The following is a 27,866-nucleotide window of genomic DNA, read 5'->3' as shown; positions in this document are numbered from 1 at the left end:
TGAATCTTTGGAGTGGAATCATCAAATTAAGTAGCCGTATCTGATATCCCAGACTATGTACTTGTGTATGGTTAGTCTATGTTGTTTGAGTGTGTGCACTGATTGCTGCTTCAGTGTCAGTTTTTGGATAGCATTAATAGTCTGTTTTTGTTTATTCTATGTTGTTCTATATTGTTTATTATATGTTGCTTTGTTATGGAAAAACCATTAAAAAGATTTGAAACAAACAAAAAAATAGTTAATCGTGATTAATTGCAATTCAAACCATCTATAAAATATGCCATATTTTTCTGAAAATTATTGTTGGAATGGAAAGATAAGACACAAGACGGATATATACATTCAACATACTGTACATATGTACTGTATTTGTTTATTATAACAATAAATCAGCAAGATGGTATCAACATTATTAACATTGTTTATGTTAAAGGGACACACAGATAGAAAGACTTCTAGTTCTCAAAAGATAAATGTTAGTCCAAGTAATTTTATAATTATATAACCCTATAATATATCCCTGCCGTTCTTTCACAGTGTCTTTAACTACGTAAGGTAGTGATTGAAATACACCACAAAGTGTCAATGGCAAGTTTTAAATTACTTAGAAATCAAGCCAATGAGTGTGTTTTGTCCCTCGACTGACGTCATAGTTCCCTGTTTACTGGTCCATCACGGTCATTTGAGTGCTGGCTTTACAACGTACGAGACCTCTGATAGTTTGTATATTGTGACTAAATATTGCCATCCAGTGTATTTGTTGAGCTAAATGAAATGTTTGAATAGAGTTTGTCCAAAGTCTGAGTAAGTTTTATGTGTATTTTGCATCGCGTGAACATTATTTTTTTTTGAGATAGGAATATTTTTTTGTTGTGCTTTCACGAAATGATACTGTAGCGACTTAAGTGTTCCGCCAAAATGCATGATGGGAAGTTGGGCAACCATGACTGTCAGTGGTGGCTGCAAACAGTATATGTTCTACGTTGTGTTCAATGAAGCGTGTTAAGAAAATGATCATCTCCTGTCATTCTTCCCCAGGTCGCTCGCCACAATAGTTACGTTTAGTGATGGCAAAATGAAGCCCCATGAAGCAGTGAAGCCCTGCAGGGAAATGCGTCACACACACCTAGGGGCTTCAAAAGGATTGATTACCTCGACTACGCCATCGTGTGGACAGAAAAATGTATAACATGCTTGGTGCATGAATCATGCTCTGATTACAAAGAAAATACATATTTTAAGTTTAACATGAATTATTGTGTGTTACTTTGTCTATGTGCATATGAAACAAGTGAAAATGTGAAATGAGGCAAAATGTGCTTACTCATTTTTATTTAGAAACAATATTTTTTCCAAAGTTTTTGGACTCAGGCGGTTTCTTTTTTTGCAGAGAATTTCACCTGCTTTTGAAAAAACTCTTTCACATGGCACTGATGAAGCAGGGGTGCATAGATAGGATACAGCAAGTTTGTATAAAGTTGGAAGTGTATATTTCTGTGATTCCCAGTACTGAAGGGGACTTTCAACTCTGGGGATGTTTGGTGCTCCCAGATACTTTTGCACCTCAACTGTTGCATTTGCCGTGACATTTGTGGTTCTTGCTTGATGGACTGAGGCATCAAAATGATGCCACAGTTTGCTTCCTAGGAAAGAAACAGATATTAGTAATTATTTAATATTAGAACAATTAGGAAATATTAAATACCTCCAACAGACTGGGAAGGTTCTGATGATGACGACGACGATGATGATAATGATGATGAAGTAGATGAGGCTGTGCGGCTCATGATAGCTGCGCATTCCATCGTGAGCCTTTTTTCTGCCTCTGCTGCTTTACTGGGACTGAAGAAGCCTACTTTTTTAAACCTTGGGTCAAGCAGAGTAGCCAGAAACATAATGCTCATAGACTGGAGTTGGTTCAGCTTCTCTCTTAGTTGTCTTTGCAGAAACTCAACCATGGATGTGCTCTCTGGAGTTTGAAGCTGTCGAATCTCTTCTTCCTCCAGGGAGTGATGCAACATGGACAACAGCGGAATTACCTTTGACCCCGAAACTTTCTTCTCCTCAGACAGCTCAATTGTGGCATAGTTAAATGGCTCCAATACTGTCAAACAGTCAGCAATAATTCTGTACTGTTCAGCAGACAATGGTGTCAGATCAGTGCGTAGACCAGCCAAAGCTGCTCCGACAGGCTCTCTCAAAGTGTAGATACGCTGAAGCATGAGATAAGTGCTGTTCCACCTTGTTTCAACCTCCTGAAGAAGTTTAAGCACCGGAAGGCCCATTTGAACTTGCATCTGAGTTAGTCTCTCCTACATTCAAATCAAGTGTCAAATTAATAAATAGCAAAAAATAAAATATGTTCCATATGACAAGTAAGGAGCTTACCTTTGCTGTAGTGCTGCTCTTAAAATAACCAACTATCTTTCGACAGTTTGCCCAGATGTGGAACAATTCAGGACATTGGTCAAGAGCTTTTTTCACCAAAAGATTTAGCGTATGTGCCACACAAATAGTGTAACCCATATGAAGCTCTCTGGCACAAGCTCCCATATTTGCTGCTCCATCAGTCACTAGACATGTCACTTTTTCACTGATACCCCACTCTGACATTAGCGAGGTTTTCATAAAAGCCATGTTTGCTGCAGTGTGTGGCTCAGGGAAATGTTGCACCCCCAGTACAACTGATTGGAGGGATGTGGTTTCATCAATGAAATGGCGTGTCACAGCTAGATAGGCATCAGTATTGATGGACGTCCACATATCTGATGTCAAACTACATGCAGATGCTTTAGCCACAATGGCTTTTGTTTTATCTTTGGTTTCCTTGTACCTTTTTTCCACCATGGCTTTCAAAGTCTAAAAAAAAAGTACGATTTATGGAATTGAAAAGTATTGAAATGGTTAATCCTATAATATAGTGCTTCATGTCGTGACATACATACCTGCCGTGTAGGTAGAACGTAGGAAGGAGCTAAAGCTTTCATAAGCTCTTTGAATCCACTGCCGTCCACCAAGGAAAACGGCTGAGAATCCTCAATTACCATATCAACCAACAGCTCAGCCAAGTCAACCTTCTCAGCTATATTAAATTACATGTCAGAGTTATAAAACAAACAAACAAACAAAAATGCACACAGTGTAGTGTGGGACTATGAATATAAATGACCCACCTGAGCCGGGTTCAACCTGGTTGGTCTCCTCGTTCCCATGCAAGACCCTATAGTGCCTTAGCATTGTTGAGGTGTTATTATTATAACTAAGCACCTTGGAACACACCAGACACTTCACCTAAGTATTCGGAAAGGAAAAATGTGAATTTTATGTGTCATCACACTTTCTTTCATTATTGGAATCTGTTAAATAGTAATTAATTGCAGTGCATTACCTTCTGAGGTGAGATAAGCTCAAAGTGCTCCCAAACAGGGGAAAATCTCCTTTTTCCTGCTGGTTCCATCCAGGCCCGGATCTAGGTTGACCCACCAGAGTGGGCACTAAGAAAACTTGGGGGGGCACCCACAATGCAGGCTTTTTTTTTTTTTTTACCCTCTGCATTTCTCTGGGTTTGGGACCGGCGCAAGTAGGACACTGGCTTGTGTCCCGTTGAGGCTGCATTAATTATTTATTTATTTTTTTCTTCATCTATCTACTTATTTTCGCAGTCGGCATGATGTTATAATGACGTCATCTCGCACGGCAACGTGTCGCCATTTTGAGATGGGGGCACGCACAGGTAAACAGCCGTAGACAAACGCTGTCTGAAATTCATAATTTTCAGCTGTGTTTTGCGTCTTTTTTCATAAAAACGTCTTAAACATGACTTATTATTATCACGAGTCACTGCCGACAGACGCGAGGAGGCAATACTACTTAAAATTAGCGTGTATTGGCCTGCAAATCTGCCCATACAAAGTCGCAGCTGATTGCTGGATAAACAATCCAAAAGAATTGTCTGCAGTGGAGTTCGGAAACATCTACAACTACCTAATAAAGAATTGTGGGATTGCCTGTGAAGACAGCAATGAGAGAGGATGTATCCGCGTGTCAGTGGAAATTAAACACGCCAAGTTTTGGCTAAAAGACAACTTATTCTGCGTCAATTCTTCCTACGAATGCAACGTTGAGCTGCAACCACCTCAACACAAAATATGCACAATATATGAAATCGCATATGTACTGCACTATCTGTAGCAAACTGCATATTAAAATATGAATAAACAATTAGCAGAGCGCCCGAGACGCCGTTTTGCCGACCCTCTAACTCGTGGGTAATTAGCATATCACAAGTTTCATGCTAAGTGAATCTGTCTCACTTTTTCAGCACTGAAGTACACACAGTTAACATATTTACGTTTTTATACACATTTAAACAATAAATACCGGCGATGCAACTTCAAATTCAAGGCAAAGTGGTCACAGAGACGGTGCGAACTGACTGCGGCCGTCGTCTTCTGATTCTCTACTGGAAAACGTCCCTTCCGTGTTGCAGTTTCATTCAAATAAAGTGCGCATGAGATGCAGTAAATTAAGGCGTCCACGAGATGATGCTAATAAGACGTAAAAGAAACGCAGGTATTCAATCACAAAACCCATCAAGCTTTTATGCATAACAGAACACCGTCATTTTGATTGGGTGGGCACGACTCACGTCTGGGTGGGCCGTGCCCACCCTGGCCCCCCCATACATCCGGCCCCGGTTCCATCGCAAAAATGAAGCTCGTTGAATCGAATGCCAAATAGCGCAATAAGGGACCCGAAAACACGAAAAGTGAAGGGGAATCCATAGCGTTTCTTGGCCGCTTTTATTTCGAACTCCAATCAAGCCAAGCGAATCAGATCCTGAATCAGTCACGTGGTACAGCCGCTCGCAAATGCTTTACTGAATCAGCCACCTGGTACACCTGCTCGCGAATCATTTCCCGAATCAGTCACGTGGTACACCCGCTTCGCGGGGCAACAAACGTCACCACGTAAGTCGTCAACACGCGCATCGGCTCGCGGTTCATGAACCACTCATCTACATTACTCGGCACACACTTCAGGGATTCGACCCAAGGAGCACATCACTAGTTATGTTTGTTGTGAAAGAGTTGCCAAAGCTTATGCCAATAAACGGCGCGGTCCAATGAACGCCTGTGTCCACTCGCAATTCTCTGCCTCTTAGCTCTCAATGTGCAAAAAAACGGCGTCATTGTAATCTGTTTGAGGCAATGCAGGAGCGGGTCCTACTGCGCATGCGTTAAATGCGTCAAATATTTTAACGTGATTAATTTAAAAAATTAATTACCGCCCGTTAACGCGATAAATTTGACAGCACTACTACAAATCATTGTCAAACGCTACCAACCAGTCTTTTTTTAATATGGAGCTTTGCATGGCAAAAGGCCAAGATAATAAAATTGCATATTCTCCACGTTTTTTCAGCGTGCCGCGCAGCCCGAACCGTTTGACCGATCGGTACTGTTCATGTATCGAAATGACTGGAATTTTCGCCAGACGCAGGGAATTTTTTCAAACGGCACCGAAATTTTTTTTTTTTTCCCAAAATGTATCTTGTCCTCCAACTTTTGACCAAATCACATAATTTGGACATCAACATTTCCGGGGCGGTGAGGGGCATGAAAGTTGTATACCGAATTTGGGAAAAAAAATTACGGTTCCCCCAAAATTTGTCAAAAACTTTCCCATTCAATTCTAGGGGGATACCAATGACAGCCATGTAAGTCCAAATTTCCAATGACATTTACTTTGCATTTACGCCCAAGTACACACATGATATTGACGGCCATATATGTCAATCCTATTGATGCCAATGTACTTGGACTCCATTGACGCATATGTAAGTCGATGCCATTGACAGCCATGGACGTCCAAATTTCCCATTCATTTCCAATGACATTTACATTGAATTGACACACAAGTTCACAATTGTCAATGAGGGCTATGCACGTCCATGCCATTGACAGCCATGTTTGTTAATTCTAACGATGCCAATGTTGTCAGACTCCATTGACGCATATGTAAGTCGATGCCATTGACGGCCATGGACGTCCAAATTTCCCATTAATTTCCAATAGCATTTACATTGCATCGATGCCATTGACTGCCATGTATGTCAATTCTATTGATGTCAAAGTACTTGGATTCCATTGACGCATATGTAAGTCAATGCCATTGACGTGCATGGACGTCCAAATTTCCCATTCATTTTCAAGGGCATTTACATTGCATTGCACTGATATCACCAGGACATGTCCCAGAAGTATCATCTAATCAACAGGAAGTGAACTTATATGACTAGGACATGTCCTAGAAATGTCCCCAAATCAACAGGAAATGACCATAAGCGGTTTTTAAGGGGGGCCAGGCCCCTCCTGCAGGCCGAAAAGGGTCATTGCATGTAATTGACTTTTCGCATTTATATATAAAAGTTGTAAAGCAATAAAACTGCAACAAAATGAATGAAATCAACCAAAAAAATCTTTAAAGGGTCGAGATTATTATTTGAGCACCTTAGACAGTAATTTGATTTGCATGTAATTTATATATATATATATATATATATATATATATATATATATATATATTAGAGAAAAAATATTTTTAAAAATGATTTTTTTACTTTGATTGAAAATATATTTTTTAATTGAAGCAACTTTTTTGGGAATCGAATGATTTCGACACAAATGTTCTAATCACAACATGGCCCAAACACAAAAAGGATTGCTTCAATCAAAGAAAAATGTTAAAATTAAGTGTTCAAATGCAAATTTTTAAATCTCAAATATTTTTTCGCATTCAAAAACTTTCTATGATTGAAATTTTTCTTTTTTGGATTGAAGTGATTTTTCTTTTTGAAAATCTATATTTTTTTTTGAAGCAGCTTATTTTTTGAATTATTAAGAGAAAAATGTCTGAGCCAAAATGTGACGCAAACACAAATCAACATTACTTCAATCAAAAAGCTGATTCAAACAAAAAAAACTTACTTCAATAAAAAAAAAAAAGTAATAAATAATAAAAGAAAAATAGCTTCCACATGCATTTTTTTGCGTTTTTATGAGTTTCAAATTTATTTTTGCATTCAAACACATTTTTTTTGATTGAAGCGACTTTTTTGGGTTGAAATACATATTTTAATTGAAGCAACTTTAAATTTTTTTTTTTTTTTTAATGAAGCATTTTTTTAGAATTAAATAATAAAGACACAAATCTACCTCCATATGGCTCCGCCCAGGGCATAACATTTTTTACTGGGGTAACTACATTGGCACGACACCGACGGGCGTACCAAATTCAATGGATGACGATCTTGGCGAAAAGTATTGCCTAAGCAGCCTGATATAGAATTCCCCTCAAGAATGATGGGAGACAAAAAACGCTCATTGTCAACTTATTATCATAAATATTCTTGTAAGTTAATTTTATTGCTGACACTGCGTTTTGGGGTCATCAACATGTTGTGCCCCCCTGCCGCAAAATTTAAACTCCACCTATGGAATGACCTGATATTGTCCCCGAAATGTCCTCAAATCCACCTTGGCGGGGCTAAGCAAAGCCCCATTGTAATTTCTCCAGAAATAGCAGTTTCTATTTGAAAATTAGAATGGCATACAGCATGCATGTTATTTTTAGACCATGGTGTCGCATCGTAAAGCGGAAGTAAAGCAGGAGTGGGACATTATAGACCCGCCCTCGCATAGAAACAACGTAATTTGTGCTACTTTTCGCCAGTAATCTTTCAAAAACGAACATGCCGATCACGCATTGCTTTTTTGGAACCTGTAGAAACGACTCTAGACGTTACGACATATGAAGGATGTTTTCTTCATACATTTCCCGAATCCAAAAACTCGGAGGAAAAAATGTGAAGACTGAATCAACTTCCGCGGTCTTTTAACGCCAGCTCGGCAGTAAACGTTTATGCAGTAAACATTTTGTTGGGTTGGCATGGTCTTTCAGAGGACAAAGAGGTAAGCCATTTTGATATTTTTAACTAATTTTTTTGCGTGATGTTGTGCCGTGCTGCTTCTGTCTGACAATGAATGACCTGAGAATAATTAAAATGGTATATGATTGCCACTGTTACATTTTTTGTTGTTAAAAAACAACTTTAGTAAGGGGGAAGTGTAATTAAGTTATAGAATTAAGATTTGTTAACAATGAAAAAATTAAAAGTGTTCGTTGGCTGAGTAGCATTTGCGATCGTGACACAAAACTAACTAAATTCCCCCCGAGAACGGTCAGAGACGTAGGACAACCAGAGGATATAATATATAAGAAAGACAGGGCTGGTGGTAAAGGAGAGCTTGTTGAAACAGGACAATGTCACTGTCAGTCGTGGATAAAAAAAGCTAAGGCTATGCTAAAGTTGGCTTGTTTTTTGTGTCTTTTTCAGCCTTCAACACTCAAGCCATCTCTTTAACTGAACATTTTTATGTTCTTCCACATTTTTGCCAGTGAATTTGGCACTAGGGACATCATTTTCGGAGAGAACTGGTAGGTTTAGCTCTGTAAACATCTCCTTTATACACGATTTCCATTCATTTCCTATTAGGGACAAACGGTCGCATGTCCCCCCTTAGCAACAGTAGCTAATGTCAATATATGTGAATATTAATGAGCGGAAGTGGCGTGTTGCTTGCGGTTCGCCATTCAAATGAACGTTGATTACAAAATAATTAGGGCTGTCAAAATGATCGCGTTAAAGGGCGGTAATTAAATTTTAAAATTAATCACGTTAAAATATTTGACGCAATTAACGCACATGCCTCGCTCAAACAGATTAAAATGACAGCAATGTAATGTCCGGTTGTTACTTGTTTTTTGGTTTTTGGCGCCCTCTGCTGGCGCTTGGGTCCAAATGATTATATGCACAATGAGTGAGCATGGTGTAATTATTGACATCAACAATGGCGAGCTACTAGTTTATTTTTTGATTGAAAATTTTACAAACTTTAATAAAACGAAAAAATTAAGAAGGGTTTTAATTAGGGCTGTCAAAATTAACGCGTTAACGTGCAGTAATTAATTTTTTTAATTAATCACGTTAAAATATTTGACGCAATTAACGCACATGTCCCTCTCAGACAGTATTCTGCCTTTTGGTAAGTTTTACTGCAAGGCGTTTTGTGCTGTCTAACAGCGAACTCTTGTGGTCGCTTTGCGACATGGTTTATTTTTTTCTTGCCATTTCAATATGGCTGCACGACGTCTCTGTTGTGCTTATATGATCCTTGGAAAAGATTTGTCCGTAAGTATGGTTGTTGTAAAGAATGTACATATTATGTTAATAAGCGAAATGTTATATTTTTTGTATGAGACGCTTTTTGTTTATGTTTAGTCAACCTGAATAGCGTGCTAAGCTAACGTTGTTGCTAATGCAATGCTTGTTTACTTTTTTTTTGTAGTTTTACGTAAACGGTCTAAAGAGGACAATGGTTTGAGGCCATTTTATTCATAAATCAGATGAAAAAGGAAGAAGTCTGATTATTAAGGCGTCGTTCACTAGCTGTCTAGCTTTTGAAAAAGTAGACGCTTCGGAGTAAGGACAGCATAGACAGATTTAAATGACAGTAGAGTGAAATGCCCACTACAGTCCTTATGTACCGTATGTTGAATGTATATATCCATCTTGTGTCTTATCTTTCCATTCCAACAATTTATTTTACAGAATATATATATAATTCACAGAAAAATATGGCATATTTTATAGATGGTTTGAATTGCGATTAATCAATTTTTAAGCTGTAATTAACTCGATTAAAAATTTTAATCGTTTGACAGCTCTAGTTTTAATATAAAATTTCTATAGCTTGTACTAACATTTATCTTTTAAGAACTACAAGTCTTTCTATCCATGGATCGCTTTAAGAGAATGTTAATAATTTTAATGCCATCTTGTTGATTTATTGTTATAATAAACAAATACAGTACTTATGTAAGGTATGTTAAATGTATATATCCGTCTTGTGTCTTATCTTTCCATTCCAACAGTAATTTACAGAAAAATATGGCATATTTCATAGATGGTTTGAATTGCAATTAATTACGATTAATTCATTTTTAAGCTGTAATTAACTCGATTACAAATTTTAATTGTTTGACAGCCCTAAAAATAATAGACAGTAATCAAAACAATAATGTATACAATTTAACATGTAAAAATGATTTGGAAATTTTCAACCAGAGGCTTCTGGGGAGAAAAAAAACCATTAAATATTCTTATTAGTTTGCTATTGGCTGCCCTACAAGTCCATAGATGACGCCATCAGCTCATTTGCATAATTGGCAATTTGCATGTAATTGTAATGGACGTTGTAACAGTGAGGAATAACATTGTGGGAGAAGGAAAAAGTGACTTCAAAATATGTTTAGAACTACAAATTACCTAACTTTTTTAAACATTGCTCAACGAAATGGACCAACAATACAGTCCATTACAATAGAGGAATAAAATGAAGGTAGATTTTTGGCTTTTTGAAACAAAAAACACCTAGAAGCTTTGTAAAATCGGCAGATTTAGCGACAAAAATCGCTAAATTGGCAACACTCAATCGGGAGCCAATGGAAATGCTATGTGGGAGAGACTATCCGACAAATCGGATATTTCCCACGGTTCCTAAACGCAGCGCCGAGGAAGAAGAGGAGGAGGAAAAATAAGAGGAAGATGTGCACGCGCGGTGACGACGCTCGCACCCTGGAGTTCTCCGAAGTTCGTGAGGAGAAGAAAAGCGCCATGGAGGAGGACGAAGAGCGGAAGAAGGAGCAAACAACAACTAGTTCGGGTGCTGACATGACGAGCGCGAACGCGACTAGCTCCGCCGACGCGCACGCGCGTGCACGTGCAGGAAAGGAGACTAAAAGCAAAGAGGTGAGCCGAGCGAGCAATTCACGTGACTCGTCAAACTTTGCACCTCGACTGTGGCATCGAGGAACCCCGTAAATCCCGACAGGGTTGAGTTCCGAACTCCTCGATAGACAGTCTTAATTGTCCAATAGGGAAATTTATCATCACACATGACTTCATAATAGAAAAGATTTAAGAGAGACAAGGCGAGAAGACTCTGTGGAAGGTTATTGAGTGCTGAGATGGCAGATGGGACAAAAATTTTACTAACGTCTCCGTCTCAGGGTCCGCTATCTGCGACCAGTGTTGTCACAGATTACTTAAAAAAGTAATTTAATTACTGATTACTGATTAAACCTAAAAAAAAAAAAAGTAATCTACTTACTTTACCGATTACTTTATTATCAAAGTAAGTAAGTTACTTTAAAAGTAACTCATCAGTTCCTTTTTACCCATTTTTCTCCTTTTGATGCTTCAACATAAAAATGACAACAAAAAATGTCATCGCATGCAATTGAATTTTCCACATAAGGCTTAATCTTTGAGTTAGCGGGGGTTTAATTAGTCGATGGAGTTGATTTCAACCACTATTGACTCGCGCTAGCTTAGCCACCCCGGAGCCCTGAAATAACTGACAAACTGCACGGAATTTGTTCAAATCAACTCCAACGACTAAATAAACCCCCGCTAACTCCAAGATAAAGCCTAATGTCAAAAATTCTGAACTTCCCCTTTAAAATAAAGACCTAGCTGTTAAAATATTGTCAATAAAAGTTGTAAAGCAATAAAACAAACAACAAAAATGAATGAAATGAACAAGAATCCTACAACGTATTTCATAATGGGTCAAAATCAATTTTTGAGCATATCATGTGACTAGCACCTAAGACACTAGCTTTTGCTTTGCTAAGCCAAAACTACACCTGTGGAGGCAAGATGGGTATTTAGAATTTCTGTAAACCTAAGATTTCAAACACAACCAACAACAACTGAGCTTGAACAGTTTTATAAATATGTATATATATATATATATATATATATATATATATATATATATTAGGGCTGTCAAAATTATCGCGTTAACGAGCGGTAATTAATTTTTAAAATTAATCCCGTTAAAATATTTGACGCAATTAACGCACAAATGCCCTGCTCAAACAGATTAAAATGACAGCACAGTGAAAGCTGTACTTGTGTTTTTCGGAGTTTTGCCGCCATCTTCTGGCGCTTGGGTGCGACTGATTTTATAGGCTTCAGCACCCATGAGCATTGTGTAAGTAATTATTGACATCAACAATGGCGGGCTACTAGTTTATTTTTTGATTGAAAATTTTACAAATTTTATTAAAACGAAAACATTAAGAGGGGTTTTAATTAGGGCTGTCAAAATTATGGCGTTAAATAATTTTTAAAATTAATCACGTTAAAATATTTGACGCAATTAACGCAGATTGCCCGCTCAGACAGATTTAAATGACAGTGCAGTGAGTGAAACGCTCACTTGTTGTGTCTATGGAGTTTTACCGCCCTCTGCTGGCGCTTGGGTGCGACTGATTTTATAGGCTTCAGCTCCCATCAGCATTGTGTAATTATTGACATCTATGGCGGGCTACTAGTTTATTTTTTGATTGAAAATTTTACAAATTTTATTAAAACGAAAACACTAAGAGGGGTTTTAATATAAAATTTCTACAACTTGTACTAACTTTTTTTTTTTTTTTTTAAGAACTACGAGTCTTTCTATCCATGGATCGCTTTAACAGAATGTTAATAATGTTAATGCCATCTTGTTGATTTATTGTTATAATAAACAAATACAGTCCTTATTATTAAGAATTTACAGAAAAATATGGCATATTTTATAGATGGTTTGAATTGCGATTAATTACGATTAATTAATTTTTAAGCTGTGATTAACTCGATTAAAAATTTTAATCATTTGACAGCCCTAGTTTTAATATAAAATTTCTATAGCTTGTACTAACATTTTTCTTTTAAGAACTACAAGTCTTTCTATCCATGGATCGCTTTAACAGTGAATGCCATCTTGTTGATTTATTGTTATAATAAACAAATACAGTCCTTATGTACCGTATGTTGAATGTATATATCCATCTTGTATCTTTCCATTCCAACAATAATTTACAGAAAAATAAGGCATATTTTATAGATGGTTTGAATTGCGATTAATTGCGATTAATTACGATTAATTAAATTTTAAGCTGTAATTAACTCGATTAAAAATTTTAATCGTTTGACACCCCTAATATATATATATATATATATATATATATACAACCTAGAATATAAAACCTGTTTTCAGTTATTTCACTTCTTTTGACCTTCCACATGTTCGTTCATAGTTTTGATGTATTCAGAGAGGATTTACAATAGTAGGGAAAATATATAAAACATAAAAATGTTTAGGTGTGTCCAAACTTTTGACTTTTGTTTCAGTCATCAACATGCTTTGCCCCCAGCCCCACAAAAGTAAAACTCCGCCTATGGTCACAAACACTGACAATAAAATGTGCATAAAGGCTGATTACAAACTGTAGAAGTGCTGGCTGTCTTGTACCTGTAGGCTTTGTTTCGAGTTTTGTCGCGTTGTCCTGTAATTCCAAGTGCTTCCTTGTTCAATTGGATGTAGAGTTTTTAGCAGCCGACGGTCTTTTTCAGCCAGTGTAGAGTTTGCAACGCACGGAGATATTTTTGTCATCTTTACTGGAGAGAAATATGAAGTATTGGCTGTATTTCCAGGGAGCAAAGGCATCCATTTGCGGTATATATCCTGCCTTTTACTGTTAGCCTCGCTGCCTCGTCAGAATGCTATGTTGTTGACCACCGTGGCAGACAGCCTCAGACAGCATCGTAATACACTTGACCCCCCCCCCCCCCCCCGATGAGAAATGCTCTTCGTGCATGACTACAGTATTCTTCATTTTACATACATTATGAGGCAAAAACAAAATAGTAACGCACAGGCACTAGGGGAAACTAACTTTAATCGGATTACTGGCTCGGAAAAATAAACGAGTTAGATTACTTGTTACTGAAGAAAGTAATCAGATTACAGTAACGCGTTACTGACAACACTGTCTGCGACCAGAAGTGTGAAGGTGTGAGAGGATGGTCCGTCTCGTTGGTTATTGACAGTGCAAGGCGTGTGACTTGGTTAATGATTTTGGACGCTGTGTGTTTTATTATCATCCGTTTTAAATTGTGTTATACTTACTGTGGGGCAAATAAGTATTTAGTCAACCACTAATTGTGCAAGTTCTCCCACTGAATTGTCAACATGAGTAAACCTCAACTATGAGAGACAGAATGTGGGAAAAAAACAGAAAATCACATTGTTTGATTTTTACAGAATTTAGTTGCAAATCATGGTGGAAAATAAGTATTTGGTCAATACCAAAAGTTCATCTCAATACTTTGTTATGTATGTTACTCTTCACAAGCTTTTCACACACCGTTGCTGGTATTTTGGCCCATTCCTCCATGCAGATCTCCTCTAGAGCAGTGATGTTTTGGGGCTGTCGTCGGGCAACACCGACTTTCAACTCCCTCCACAGATTTTCTATGGGGTTGAGATCTAGAGACTGGCTACGCCACTCTGGGACCTTGAAATGCTTCTTACGAAGCCACTCCTTTGTTGCCCTGGCTGTGTGTTTGGGATCATTGTCATGCTGAAAGACCCAGCCACGTCTTATCTTCAATCCCCTTGCTGACGGAAGGAGATTTTCACTCAAAATCTCTCGATACATGGCCCCATTCATTCTTTGCTTTACACAGATCAGTCGTCCTGGTCCCTTTGCAGAAAAACTGCCCCAAAGCATGATGTTTCCACCCCCATGCTTCACAGTGGGTATGGTGTTCTTTGGCTGCAATTCAGTATTCAGTAAACACGAGAATCTGTGTTTCTACCAAAAAGTTCAATTTTGGTTTCATCTGAGCGTAACACATTCTCCCAGTCCTCTTCTGGATCATCCAAATGCTCTCCAGCAAACCTCAGATGGGCCTGGATGTGTACTTTCTTGAGCAGGGGGACACGTCTGGCAGTGCAGGATTTGAGTCCCTGGCGGTGCATTGTGTGACTGATAGTAGCCTTTGTTACTGTGGTCCCAGCTCTCTGTAGGTCATTCACTAGGTCCCCCCGTGTGGTTCTTGGATATTTGGTCACCGTTCTTGTTATCATTTTGACGCCAAAGGGTGAGATCTTGCATGGAGCCCCAGATCGAGGGACATTATCAGTCTTCCATTTTCTAATAATTGCTTCCACAGTTGATTTCTTCACACCAAGCGTTTTACCTATTGCAGATTCAGTCTCCCCAGCCTGGTGCAGGTCTACAGTTTTGTCTCTGGCGTCCTTCTACAGCTCTTTGGTATTGGCCATAGTGGAGTTTGGAATGTGACTGACTGAGGTTGTGGACAGGTGTCTTTTATACCAATCATGAGTTAAAAGAGGGGCCATTAATACAGGTAACGAGTGAAGCCTCGTTAGAAGAAGTTAGACCTCTTTGACAGCCAGAAATCTTGCTTGTTTGTAGGTGACCAAATACTTATTTTCCACTCTAATTTGGAAATAAATTCTTTAAAAATCAAACAATGTGATTTTCTGTTTTCTGTCTCTCATGGTTGAGGTTTACCCATGTTGACAATTACAGGCCTCTCTAATCTTTTCAAGTAGGAGAACTTGCACAATTGGTGGTTGACTAAATACTTATTATATAAAAAAAATAATTAATCGGGATTTTATAGGGAACGACTTTGAATTTTTTGATGCCGCTGCTCATGGAGACTCATATATGGCTAAGGTAGGTGCCTGTTTTGGCGTTAGGTCGGTAGCAGCTTTGGTTTTGTAAATATTTGAGGTTTTTGAAAATAGGCCCCCTACGAATCGGCCCCGTTTCCCATGACATGTTAATAGGTTATGAAGTCTATGACACAGGTTATATTCTAAACAGATTGGGAATAAAGTGAATTTGCAGCAGAATTTAATTGGGCAAGTCACCTGATCGCCTCTTTGGTTTTTATCTCCAAAGGATTTGGACCTGGCCTCGGCGTACGTCTCGGACGCCCAGTACAACCGCAACATTTTCTTCGACACGTCGCCGCAGGCCGTCAGGTCGCCCGTCCGCTCGCTGTCGCGCCTCCGCTGCCGTCTCACTCTTTTATTTTGAAAGGCAGGTTGTATTTGCTGTACAACCGCCGGCTTCCTCAGGTGCTGCTCTACTTTTTCATCCTGCTGGATTTGAGCTTGGCTTTATGCGAGGAGCCCGCCGTCTGGCCGCTGCCGCCGTGGGTGGGTGAGCTGAAAATATGGGCCGCGTAAACCGTCGGCGTTCTGAACACACCGGCCGTTTTTCCTCAGGCCACCATGTTGGTGGAGCTGGTGTGCCTGCACGTCTTCGCCCTGCGACTGGTCCACTATGCCAAAGTCATCCCTCGGGATAAGTTCTGGAAGGACCCCAAGAACATATGCATCATCGCCGTCCTGGTGGTAAGCGGGCGGGGCGCGCTGAGTCGGAGCGGAGCTTTCCCGGAAGACAGAGCTTTGACACTGCTTACAAATTTCTCTTGAAATTCATCAAGCCATTCTCTAAAAGCAGGGCTCTCCAAATCCGTTTCTATGAGGGCCTTTTCAAATATGCCACCTTCATTCGTTGGCCCCTCCTAGTCCGAACAGATTGAACGTCCAGTGTTCAATATTCAGCTAATGAGGTAACAAGAAAATGACCCCAAAATGCCTCAAAATGAATCGGAAGTGACCGAAAGTGACCAATGAACAGGAAGTAAGTAGCCTAAAGTGAACAAGGAAATGAGCCAAAAATGCCTCAAAAGAAATGACCGACTGAAAATCGACACAAAGTGTTAGTGCCCCGGTAGGAGGAATGAGAAGTGGGTTAGAAATGCCTCAAAATCAAGAAATAGTGACTTGAAAATGGCTTATAATTGACAGAAAATGATCCAAAATGTACAGAATGTGACAGTAGAATGCCTCAAAATGTCCAGGGAGTGACCTGTAAGTAGCCTTAAATCAACAGGTGGCCCAAAAAATGCCCCAATATGTACAGGAAGTGACACATAAGTAGTCAAAAATGAACAAGTGGCCCAAAATCTGCCCCACAATATAGAGGAAGTGACTTGTAAGTAGCCTAAAATGAACTAGTGGCCCAAAAAAAGCACAAAAATGTACACAAAGTGACTCGTAAGTTGCCTATAATGAACTAATGCCCCCCAAAAATGCCCCAATATGTACAGGGAGTGACACATAAGTTGTCAAAAATGAACTAGTGGCCCCAAAAATGCCCCAACATATAGAGGAAGTAACTTGTAAGTAGCCTAAAATGAACTAGTGGTCCAAAAAATGCCCCGAAATAGACAGGAAGTGATACAGAAGTAGTCTAGAATGAAGAAGTGGCCCAAAAAATGCACGAAAATGTACAGGAAGTGACACGTAAGTAGCCAAAAATTAACAAGTGGCCAAAAAAATGCCCCAAAATGTACAGGAAGTGACACATAAGTTGTCAAAAATGAACTAGTGGCCCAAAAAATGTCCCAAAAGATAGAGGATGTAACTTGTAAGTAGCCTTAAAATGAACTAGTGGCCCAAAAAAAGCACAAAAATGTACACAAAGTGACTTGTAAGTTGCCAATAATGAACTAATGCCTCCCAAAAATGCCCCAAAATGTACAGGAAGTGACGCATAAGTTGTCAAAAATGAACTAGTGGCCCAAAAAATGCCCCAAAATATAGAGGAAGTAACTTGTAAGTAGCCTAAAATGAACTAGTGGCCCAAAAAAAAGCACAAAAATGTACACAAAGTGACTCGTAAGTTGCCTATAATGAACTAATGCCCCCCAAAAATGCCCCAATATGTACAGGAAGTGACACATAAGTTGTCAAAATGAACAAGTGGCCAAATATGCCAGAGAATATACAGGAAGTGACCCGTAAATAGCTACAAATGAACAACTGGCCCAAAAATTGCCCAAAAATATAGAGGAAGTGACTCATAAGTAGCCTAAAATGAACAAGTGGCCCAAAAATGCACGAAAATGTACAGGAAGTGACACGTAAGTAGCCTAAAATGAACAAGTGGCCCAGTAAAACCCCTCAAAATGTACAGGAAGTGACCTGTAAGTAGCCAAAAATGAACTAATGGCCCTAAAATTGCCCCAAAACATAGAGGAAGTAACTTGTAAGTAACCTAAAATGAACTAGTGGCCCCAAAAAAGCACAAAAACGTACTCAAAGTGACTCGTAAGTTGCCTAAAATCCCCTAGGTAGCCTAAAATGAACAAGTGGCCCAAAAAAAATGCCTGAAAATGTACAGGAAGTGTCACATTAGTAGCCAAAATGAACAAGTTTCCCCAAAAATGTACAGGAAATGACTTGTTAGTAGCCTATAATGAACAAGTGGCCCAAAAAATTCCTGAAAATTTAAAGGAAATGACTCGTAACTTGCCTAAAATGAAAAAGTGCCCCAAAAAAATGCCCCAAAATATACAGGAAGTGACATGTAAGTAGCCTAAAATGAACAAGTGGCCCAAAAAAATGTACATGAAGTGACCCGTACGAAGCCTGAAATGAACAAGTGGCCCAAAAAATGCCCAAAATGTACTGGAAGTTACCCGTAAGTAGCCTAAAATTAACATGTGGCCCTAAAAATGTACAGGGAGTGACCTTTAACTAGCCTGAAATGAACAAGTGGCCCAAAAAATGCACCAAAATGTACAGGAAGTCACCTCTAGGTAGCCTAAAATGAACAAGTGGCCCCCCAAAAAATGCCCCAAAATATACAGGAAGTGACATGTAAGTAGCCTAAAGTGAACAAGTGGCCCAAAAAATGTACTGGAGGGACACCTAAGTAGTCAAGTGGCCCAAGAAAATCCCAAAAAGGTCCAGGAAGTGACCCGTACATGACCAACAGGAAGCAAGCGAAGGAACCACATCAATCACTGTAAGCTGCCTGCGTGCGTTTCAGCTAACGCTAGCGGACATGATCATCTGCGGCGCCTTGCACGCCGCCGGCATTTACTTCCTGCGCTGCTCGCGAGTGCTGCGACCGCTCCTATTGGTCAATGTGACAGAGGGACGACAGGTAGGCGGTGCGGAGGGCCGGCGTCCGTCTTCACGTCACGCGCTAGCATCTGACGCCGTGTGCTGCGCGTGAAGCTACGCAGGGCCTTCCGAAGCATCCGAAACGCCCTCCCTCAGATCATGTCCGTCTTCCTGCTCTTCATCTTCAGCATCCTGATCTTCTCCCTCATGGCGCTCAAACTCTTTAGCAAGCGGTGAGTCGCCGTCCGTACGTCGACGTCCCGTCAGTTCCAAGTGGGATGACTCATCTTTCACTGACTATCTTAACATGGACACTTTTATTGGGAATCAAAGTAGAGGTTGACCGATATGGGCTTTTTCAATGCCGAAACCCATTTTGAAAAAATATGTAGCCGATTGCTGATGTCCAAAGCCGATTTTGTAAACTGATAATTGAGGCCATTTTTTTTTTTTTTTTTTTAAAAAAGCAGATTGATTATGAAAGGAAACACTCATTATATACAGTAAATGGCTGTATGAGAGGTTTCTGTTACTTCCTTTTGTAACACAGGCCACTAGGTGGTGCAAAATCACAATTAACAAAGATCATCACGGGAACAGTGAACATAAGATATTCAATATATTTGATTTACAGTATATCTGATGATATCAGGCGATCTTGAAAAAAGTCGTCATAATCGGCCCGACATATCAGTTGACCTTTATAAGAAAAATCACCATCCAAACAGTGAACATAACATTTATCTTATTATATTGACCAATATCGGGCGATCTTGAAAAAAGTCCATGTATCGGTCCGATATATCGGCTGACCTTTATAAGAAAACTCCAAAAACTGAACATAACGTTTCTCTTGACCGAAATTGGACCATCTTGAAAAAAGTCCAAAGATCAGCCCGATATAGTAGTTACCCAAACATATCAATAGACCATTATGAGACAGATTAGCATCCAAGCAGCTAACATAAGTTCTTCTATTATATCGGCTAAATGTCAGCCGATCTTGAAAAAAGTTCATTTATCGGTCCGATGTATCGGTTGTCCTTTTTAAGAAAAATCATCATCCAAACAGTGAAGATAACATTTATCTTATTATATCGACCGATATCAGGCGATCTTGAAAAAATGTCCATATATCGGTCTGATATATCGGTCGACCATTATGAGAAAGATTAGCATTCAAGCAGCTAACATAAATTCTTCTAATATATCAGCTATATATCGGCCAGTGGTCGATCTTGAAAAGAGTCCATATATCGGCCCGATATATCGGTTGACCTGTATAAGAAAAATCACCATCCAAACAGTGAACATAAGATTTATCTTATTATATCGACCAATATCGGGTGATCTTGAAAAATAGTCCAAAGATAGCCCGATATAGTAGTTACCCAAACATATCAATAGACCATTATGAGACAGATTAGCATCCAAGCAGCTAACATAAATTCTTCTATTATATCGGCTAAATGTCAGCCGATCTTGAAAAAAGTCCATTTATCGGTCCGATGTATCGGTTGACCTTTTTAAGAAAAATCATCATCCAAACAGTGAAGATAACATTTATCTTATTATATCGACCGATATCAGGCGATCTTGAAAAAATGTCCATATATCGGTCTGATATATCGGTCGACCATTATGAGAAAGATTAGCATTCAAGCAGCTAACATAAATTCTTCTAATATATCAGCTATATATCGGCCAGTGGTCGATCTTGAAAAGAGTCCATATATCGGCCCGATATATCGGTTGACCTGTATAAGAAAAATCACCATCCAAACAGTGAACATAAGATTTATCTTATTATATCGACCAATATCGGGTGATCTTGAAAAATAGTCCAAAGATAGCCCGATATAGTAGTTACCCAAACATATCAATAGACCATTATGAGACAGATTAGCATCCAAGCAGCTAACATAAATTCTTCTATTATATCGGCTAAATGTCAGCCGATCTTGAAAAAAGTCCATTTATCGGTCCGATGTATCGGTTGACCTGTATAAGAAAAATCACCATCCAAACAGCGAACATAACATTTTTCTTATTATATCGACCAATATCGGGCGATCTTGAAAAAAAGTCCATGTATCGGTCCGATATATCGGCTGACCTTTATAAGAAAACTCCAAAAACTGAATGTTTATCTTGACCAAAATTGGGTCATCTTGAAAAAAGTCCAAATATCAGCCCGATATAGTAGCTACCAAACATATCAATAGACCATTATGAGACAGATTAGCATCCAAGCAGCTAACATAAGTTGTATTCTATCGGCCGATGGCCAATCTTGAAAAGAGTCCATATATTGGACCATTATATCGGTTGACCTTTTATAAGAAAAATCTTGAAAAAAAGTCCATATATCGGCCCGAAAAAGTAGCTAGCCAACATATTGGCCGACCATTATGAGAAAGATAAGCAGCGGAGCAGCTAACATAAGTTTTTCTACTATATCGGCTATATGTCAGCCGATCTTGAAAAAAGTCCATATATCGGACCGATATATCGGTTGAACTTTTATAAGAAAAATCACCATCCAAACAGTGAACATAACATTTATCTTATTATATCGACCGATATCAGGCGATCTTGAAAAAAAGTCCATATATCAGTCCGATATATCGGTCGACCATTATGAGAAAGATTAGCATTCAAGCAGCTAACATAAGTTCTTCTACTATATCAGCTATATATCGGCCAGTGGCCCATCTTGAAAAAAGTCCATATATCGGTACGATATATCGGTTGACCTTTAAAAGAAAAATCACCATCTATACAGTGAACGTAAAATTTATCTTATTATATCGACCGAAATCAGGCGATCTTGAAAAAGGTCCATATATCGGTCCAACATATCGGTTGACCTTTATAAGAAAAATCACCATCCAAACAGTAAATATAACATTTCACCTGTTTAATTGACCGAAACTGGGCGATCTTGAACAAGTCCATCTATCGGCCCGATATAGTAGTTAGCCAACATATCGGTCGACGAGTTTGAGAAAGATTAGCATCCAAGCTGCTAACATAAGTTTTTCTATTATATCGGCTGATGGCCGATCTTGAAAAGAAGTCCATATATCGGTCTGATAAATCAGCTGACCTTTATTAGAAAAATCACCATCCAAACAGTAAACATAAAATTTCTCTTACTGTATCGACCGAAATCGGGCAATCTGTGTATGGGTCCGATACATCGGTTGACCTTTATAAGAAAGATCACAGTCCAACAGCGAACATAACATTTATGTTATTATATGGAACGTTTTCAGGCGACCTGGAAAAAAGGCCATATATCGGCCTGATATAGTACCTAAGCTAACATATCGGTCGACTGTGAGAAAAATGAGCATCCAAGCAGCTAACGTAAGTTCTTCTATTATATCAGCTTAATATCGGCCGATCTTGAAAAAAAGTCCATATAAAGGCCCGATATAGTAGCTAGCCAACATATCGGTCGACCATTGTGAGAAAGATTAACCCTAACTCTAACCCTATATCGGCTATACTGTATATCAGCCAATGGCCGATCTTGAAAAAGGACCACATATCGGTCAGCTGTATCGGTTGACCTTTTTAAGACATATCACCATCCTAACAGTTAACATAACATTTACCTTATTATATCGACCGAAATCCGAATATTGGCCTCAAGTTTGAGACCTCCAACTTCAAACAGATGGGATATTTATCGCCATCAACGGTAACTGCGTGGCTAACGTGCGCTGCGTCCGGTAGGGGCCTCAAGACTGCTGACGGCGCGCCATACTTCTCTAACTACCTGGACGCCGTCTTCGATCTCTACGTGCTGGTCACCACGGCTAACAGCCCCGACGTCATGTAAGTGGCCATGCATTGACGCCGCTTCAAATGGCCGCCTTGATGAACTTTGCATCGGTCACAGGATGCCCGCGTACGACGCCGGCTCGGCCTTCGCCATCTTCTTCATCGTCTACATCCTGGTCAACACCTACATCTTCATGTCGGTCTTCCTCGCCGTGGTCTTCAACAACTACAAGAAGTACTTGAAGGTACGTTCGTTCATTCGCCGCCATCCCTCCCTCTTCAAATGGATTGGACATCTGCCGCTGTCAATAGCAGTCACTGAAGTCAAATCGGAGATGCTTTGACATTGATATAATAATCTCAGTTGAGAAACAAGATAGTTTTGACGGAATTTTGATGTCTGTGCATTGACTTTGATGGGAAGGTTGCCCCTACCAACATGGCCGCCATTAGTGCAATTTTGATAGGGTCCATAAAAGGTCTTCTGCTTTCAATTGAAATGTACGGAGCCCCCCGGGTGCCAGGGTAGAAAAAAAAATCATAGCTAATCTGTACTCACACTTTAATCATCTGTGGGTACAGTTTACTAATCTGTACCCACAGTTTATTAAACTGTACGCACAGATTACTAAACTGTACCCACAGTTTAGCAATCTGTACCCACAGATTACTAATCTGTACCCACAGATTACAGAACTGTACCCACAGTTTAGCAATCTGTGGGTACAGTTTAGTAATCTGTACCCACAGTTTACTAATCTGTACCCACAGATTACTAAACTGTACACACAGATTGCTAAACTGTGGGTACAGATTAGTAAACTGTAAACTGTACCCACAGATTGCTAAAATGTGGGTGCAGATTAGTAAACTGTGGGTACAGATTAGTAATCTGTGGGTACAGATTAGTAATCTGTGGGTACAGATTGCTAAATTTTGGGTACAGATTGCTAAACTGTGGGTACAGTTTAGTAAACTGTGGGTACAGATTAGTAAACTGTACCCACAAATTACTGAACTGTGGGTACAGATTAGTTGTGATTTTTTTTTTTCTACCCTGGCACTCGGGGGGGGCTCCGTAGAAATGAGTTTGTCACTTGTTGATGTCAAATTTATTTGAAGTGGGAGGTTGGCAGCAAATGAATGTTCGTGCCAACCCTCCCGCTTCAAATAGATTGGACGACTATCACCACCAATGGGCTAACGATGCCTCGGGCCGAGTAAGGTAAGGTATGGTTTTTTGAAATCCCGCTTCAGGAGGAAGTGCGGCAACTGGTGCGGGCCAAGCGGCACAAGATGGCGCGGGCCTTCGCCGTTCTGCAGGAGCCGCCCGAGGACGGAGACGGCGAGCCGGTGGTCAGCCGCGAAGTCTGGAAGCGCCTGGTTCGGCTGGTGCAGCCCGACATCAGCCGCGCGCACACCGAGCTGCTCTGGTGCGTCTCGGACGACGGCTGCCGCGGCACCATCGGTCAGTTGCCGGCCGGCAAACGCTCAAGCGACGGGCGCACGCTGACTCCGAAGCGCTAACCTCAGGCAAGACGGCGTTCGTGCAGCTGTGTGACCTTCTCAACATCCAAGTCATCACGCTCAAGTCCCGGCCGCACCCACTGGGGCACCTTTGCCCCGCCCTCTACCACTCGGCGCCCAGCCGCCTCCTCTGCCGATGGGTCCGTCACAGGTGAGGGGGCGCGGCCACCTCCCGATACCTTATCATCATTCTCAAATTGTATCATATCATATCGTGATGTACTCAGTTTCCCACCCCTACCTCAATATGAGTTGTCGGCGGGAGCGTACAAAGTGTAATTGACGCTTTCAGGGCCTTCACGGTGGTGTACGACATAATCATCGTGATCAACGCCGTCTTCATCGGACTGGACGAGGACGACCCCAACGTGGCCAATTCTGAGTGGGCCTTCCTGGCGCTGTACCTGCTGGAGATCCTGCTGAAACTCTACGTTATTGAACCCAGGACCTTCTTCTCCAGGCACAGCTTCTGGAACTGGTCAGCACCAGTTTTTGTTTAAGACTGTGAAAGTTCTTTGATGACCTTATCTGGTTCTTGGAAAGCCCACAAAGTTCTGAGGGCTTAGAAGTGCCTACAAAGTTTGTAGAAGAACCAGGAAGTTGATAATTCACTTTCTGTCTGCAGGTTTGACACCATCATCGTGGTTTGCGCCCTCGTCGCCACGATCGTCAACGCCACCATGGAGTCATGTGAGGTCACTTGGTTTTCTATTGAAAGTGTCATGGACCTTATTTCAAAGTAGGTCTGGGAAGAGGTTCCATGCAGCTGTCTATTTACGCAGCTATTTTATTGCACTGCACTACCCTCCCCACAACCCTGTCACGGTGCTGGTTACTGGCTGCCAGTGGGGGACCTGGTAGCAGCAGTAATTGGGCGGTAGTTTGGTCCCACAAAGGGACTTCCGGGGCAGGACCTCTTCGTCTTGGCTGTCGGTTGCAGGGGTGATTGGGACTCTGGTCCCGCTCCCCCGCGCGACAGCCTCTCGCCATTCTCCCGCTTCCACGCTCTTTTCTCTTTTCCACCCTGACGTCCCCATTTGGGCCTGGGCGTGGATCGCCGGCTGGACTGCGACGTGTCAAAGGTGGGGATCCTTTCCTGCCCCAGATCTAGTCGGCCATGGGGGTTCCGCGGTGTGTTTGTGTCTGTTGGGGGGGATTGCAGCGATGGATGAGGGTCCGGACGGGCGGGTAGGGGGTGGTGGCGCTTCCGTTCTTCCTTTCCCTAAGGGCTTGTTAAATGGGGGCATGGCCCCCACGCAGCATTTCCCCTCTCTGCAGGACCATCACACCTCTGAGTGTGATCACCCATGACTGGGTGCAATCAGGGTGCTTTTATGCTATACTCTGCTTGGACCATACACCTTAGCCTAACACGCTCCTCCCAAAAATCCCGACTACGCGCCGTGGTGTGGCGTTGCTATGTGAACGGGAAGGACTGTGATTGGGCCACACCAAACGTCATTGGCGTCAACCATCAAGAGGCATGCTGTGTGTTTCAGCAAACCAGCGAAGATCGTCAAATCTGCCCGCTGACATCCAAAAATATGGAAAGTGTTTCTCTTCGTCCATGCCCCTCAATGGGTGAACACGTTCAACACGTTCTTTACCTCGACTGGTTCAGTGGCCACAAAAGTTTTCTGCGTCTTCTTTGTTCCAACGTTTCGAGTAAAAACAATTATTTTTCGATGAGCTCCAACTCGAGAAAACAGCTGCACAGTCTCTAACATTAAAGAAACCAAACCTATGTGAAGCTCTGCGAAACCACACAAAGATAAGGATACATCCCCCCCCCTAGTGACTAAGTAGCGATGCATCACTTCTATGCAGAGCTTCAAATTCTCAGTTACAACATAGGGTCGACGCCGTAGCTTGGCTGTTGGCCCAAAGCAGAAGCCAAAAACCATGTATTAGACACACTCAAGTAGAGAGATTGTCGGTGCCAGGATTAGCGATCAGGTAGCATAGAATAGGATTACAACATATCCAAGTTTAGAGATTATATACCTAATACTGAGTTCTCCACTTCACATTGCTGAATTGTGTAGGCACCACCCTGCGTGGTGAAGGAATCTGACCTTTTAGGCAGATTGCCGGAATCACGCCAGCTGAACCACCGCAGTCACGCTAGCGCAATTCCAACGACCCAGGCCGGCAAAACCCGACAACCCGGCCAAACTCCTCGCGTTCACCTTAGTCTCAATCCCTTGAACTGACTCCATTTTGGATCCAGGGTCGCCATATCACAAGTCAACAAAAGATTCCTGAGAAAAATGACAATGATTAGTTAAACATTGTCTTTTAACGGCTCTGATGAGGCGGGCTGTGGTCCGGAAGAAGGGTGTGTTTGGGCGTTGTTTAGGATTATTCTCTGTGTGGATTGGGCAGGAGGGTTTCGGGCATTACTGTTGTCAGGGCAACGAGAGTTAGGGATTTTGCCATCCTTAGCGCCACGTGAGTGCTGAGTGTACACTTCTCGGTCGCGGGTTCCTCCGTATCAGATGTTCCTTGTGGTAAGACAAGATATCCCGCCATTTGTTCTGGACTGTCTGGAAGAGCTGATTGCGGGATTTGGTGGTGCAGACGTGGACTTGGAGATGTCTTGCCTATCACCTGCTTGTCACCGTCAATCTTGCTCAGTCAGCTGCATGACACACGCGTTGGGGTTCCGTGGTCAGAAGACGTCCTGTATCTGTTCTGCCTTTATCTGCCTGTTGTCCTGGTGCTGCAAATGCTAATCATTTGAAGATCAACTGTTCAGAATATCAAATATATTCTGCTTGTTTTTATTGTATTTAGTTTATATTGGGTGTGTTAGAGTAAAACAAACAGTAAATATGAGAAAATATACTATTTCTTTCATCGGTCACGTCTCCTTTTGACTTACCGTCTCTTTTCGCTTGGTTATCAGGCCTTCCACATGATGTCCACGGGTAAATTATAGTTAGCTAACGATAGCAAGACGAAGTTCACAGGTAGCATAGGCGTTTAATGATGGATTTTTTTGCTGTTTGTTCTTCTCTTCTGTCTGTTTCATTCCTTTCTGTCCCCCCATAACCCCAGCCACAATGGGAGTATATAAAACTCCCATGTGATACATAAAACTTTTCAGACCATAAGGACACTCAAAGAAAATGGTGGTCAAAAAAAGCATGTTCCTGAAAAGTCTTAGAAAGTTCTGAGAAGGTGCTTGAGCAGATTGTCAGGAAGGAAGAAAACTCACTACAAGGTAATGTTGTCTGTCAGCGGGAGCTTACAGCAGCCGCCAGATCCTGGACATCGTTTTCATCCTGCGAGTGCTGCGACTGGTCCGAGTGGTGGACAGCATTCAGAGGTGCCGTCAAAGTGTCGCGGGACTTACTCCACTAGCTAGCGTGATGCCAAACCGCTACTTTTGTCCTCAGGTTCCGAGCCATCGTCAACACCCTGATCCGGATCGGACCGGCCATCCTTACCTTCGCCCAGCTCATTCTGGTGAGCGTAACCACAGATCACTTCAATCATGACTATAGAGGCCACTGCGCAACTCTGTAGTCGAGGGCACTAATATCTGTTAGCGTACCAAAATGGCCTCAGGGTGGCCATTTTTGAGATATTAATTTCAAGTGATGTTGTGGCTTGCAGCCCCATTAA

The 27,866-nt window shown here is 41.0% G+C and overlaps 2 protein-coding genes across 2 annotated transcripts in view; one reads left to right on the top strand and one right to left on the bottom strand.

Annotated features, from left to right (window-relative positions):
* Positions 1-1,112: 1,112 nt before the first annotated feature.
* Positions 1,113-3,389, bottom strand: LOC130920278 (E3 SUMO-protein ligase ZBED1-like). Its single transcript, XM_057843372.1, has 5 exons — positions 3,174-3,389; positions 2,946-3,082; positions 2,389-2,859; positions 1,706-2,312; positions 1,113-1,643 (listed from the first exon to the last, which is right to left on the bottom strand). Exons 1-5 carry the CDS (start codon positions 3,235-3,237, stop codon positions 1,321-1,323), a joined length of 1,602 nt encoding a protein of 533 aa, XP_057699355.1. The 5' UTR covers positions 3,238-3,389; the 3' UTR covers positions 1,113-1,320.
* Positions 3,390-10,571: 7,182 nt separating this feature from the next.
* tpcn3 (two pore segment channel 3) overlaps positions 10,572-27,866 on the top strand; it is a 29,112-nt gene continuing 11,817 nt past the window's right edge. Inside the window, exons 1-14 of the mRNA XM_057842491.1 lie at positions 10,572-10,873; positions 15,895-15,977; positions 16,040-16,154; positions 16,224-16,352; positions 18,841-18,957; positions 19,032-19,150; positions 22,662-22,763; positions 22,828-22,954; positions 23,967-24,177; positions 24,243-24,387; positions 24,529-24,714; positions 24,862-24,926; positions 27,480-27,567; positions 27,638-27,707. Coding sequence (XP_057698474.1) covers positions 10,670-10,873; positions 15,895-15,977; positions 16,040-16,154; positions 16,224-16,352; positions 18,841-18,957; positions 19,032-19,150; positions 22,662-22,763; positions 22,828-22,954; positions 23,967-24,177; positions 24,243-24,387; positions 24,529-24,714; positions 24,862-24,926; positions 27,480-27,567; positions 27,638-27,707 — 1,761 coding nt within the window. The 5' untranslated portion in view covers positions 10,572-10,669. The remainder of the gene's footprint in view (positions 10,874-15,894; positions 15,978-16,039; positions 16,155-16,223; positions 16,353-18,840; positions 18,958-19,031; positions 19,151-22,661; positions 22,764-22,827; positions 22,955-23,966; positions 24,178-24,242; positions 24,388-24,528; positions 24,715-24,861; positions 24,927-27,479; positions 27,568-27,637; positions 27,708-27,866) is intronic.

Source organism: Corythoichthys intestinalis, chromosome 8 (assembly GCF_030265065.1).
Source record: "Corythoichthys intestinalis isolate RoL2023-P3 chromosome 8, ASM3026506v1, whole genome shotgun sequence".
Classification (NCBI taxonomy): domain Eukaryota; kingdom Metazoa; phylum Chordata; class Actinopteri; order Syngnathiformes; family Syngnathidae; genus Corythoichthys; species Corythoichthys intestinalis.
This window is presented reverse-complemented; position numbering and strand designations above follow the sequence as displayed.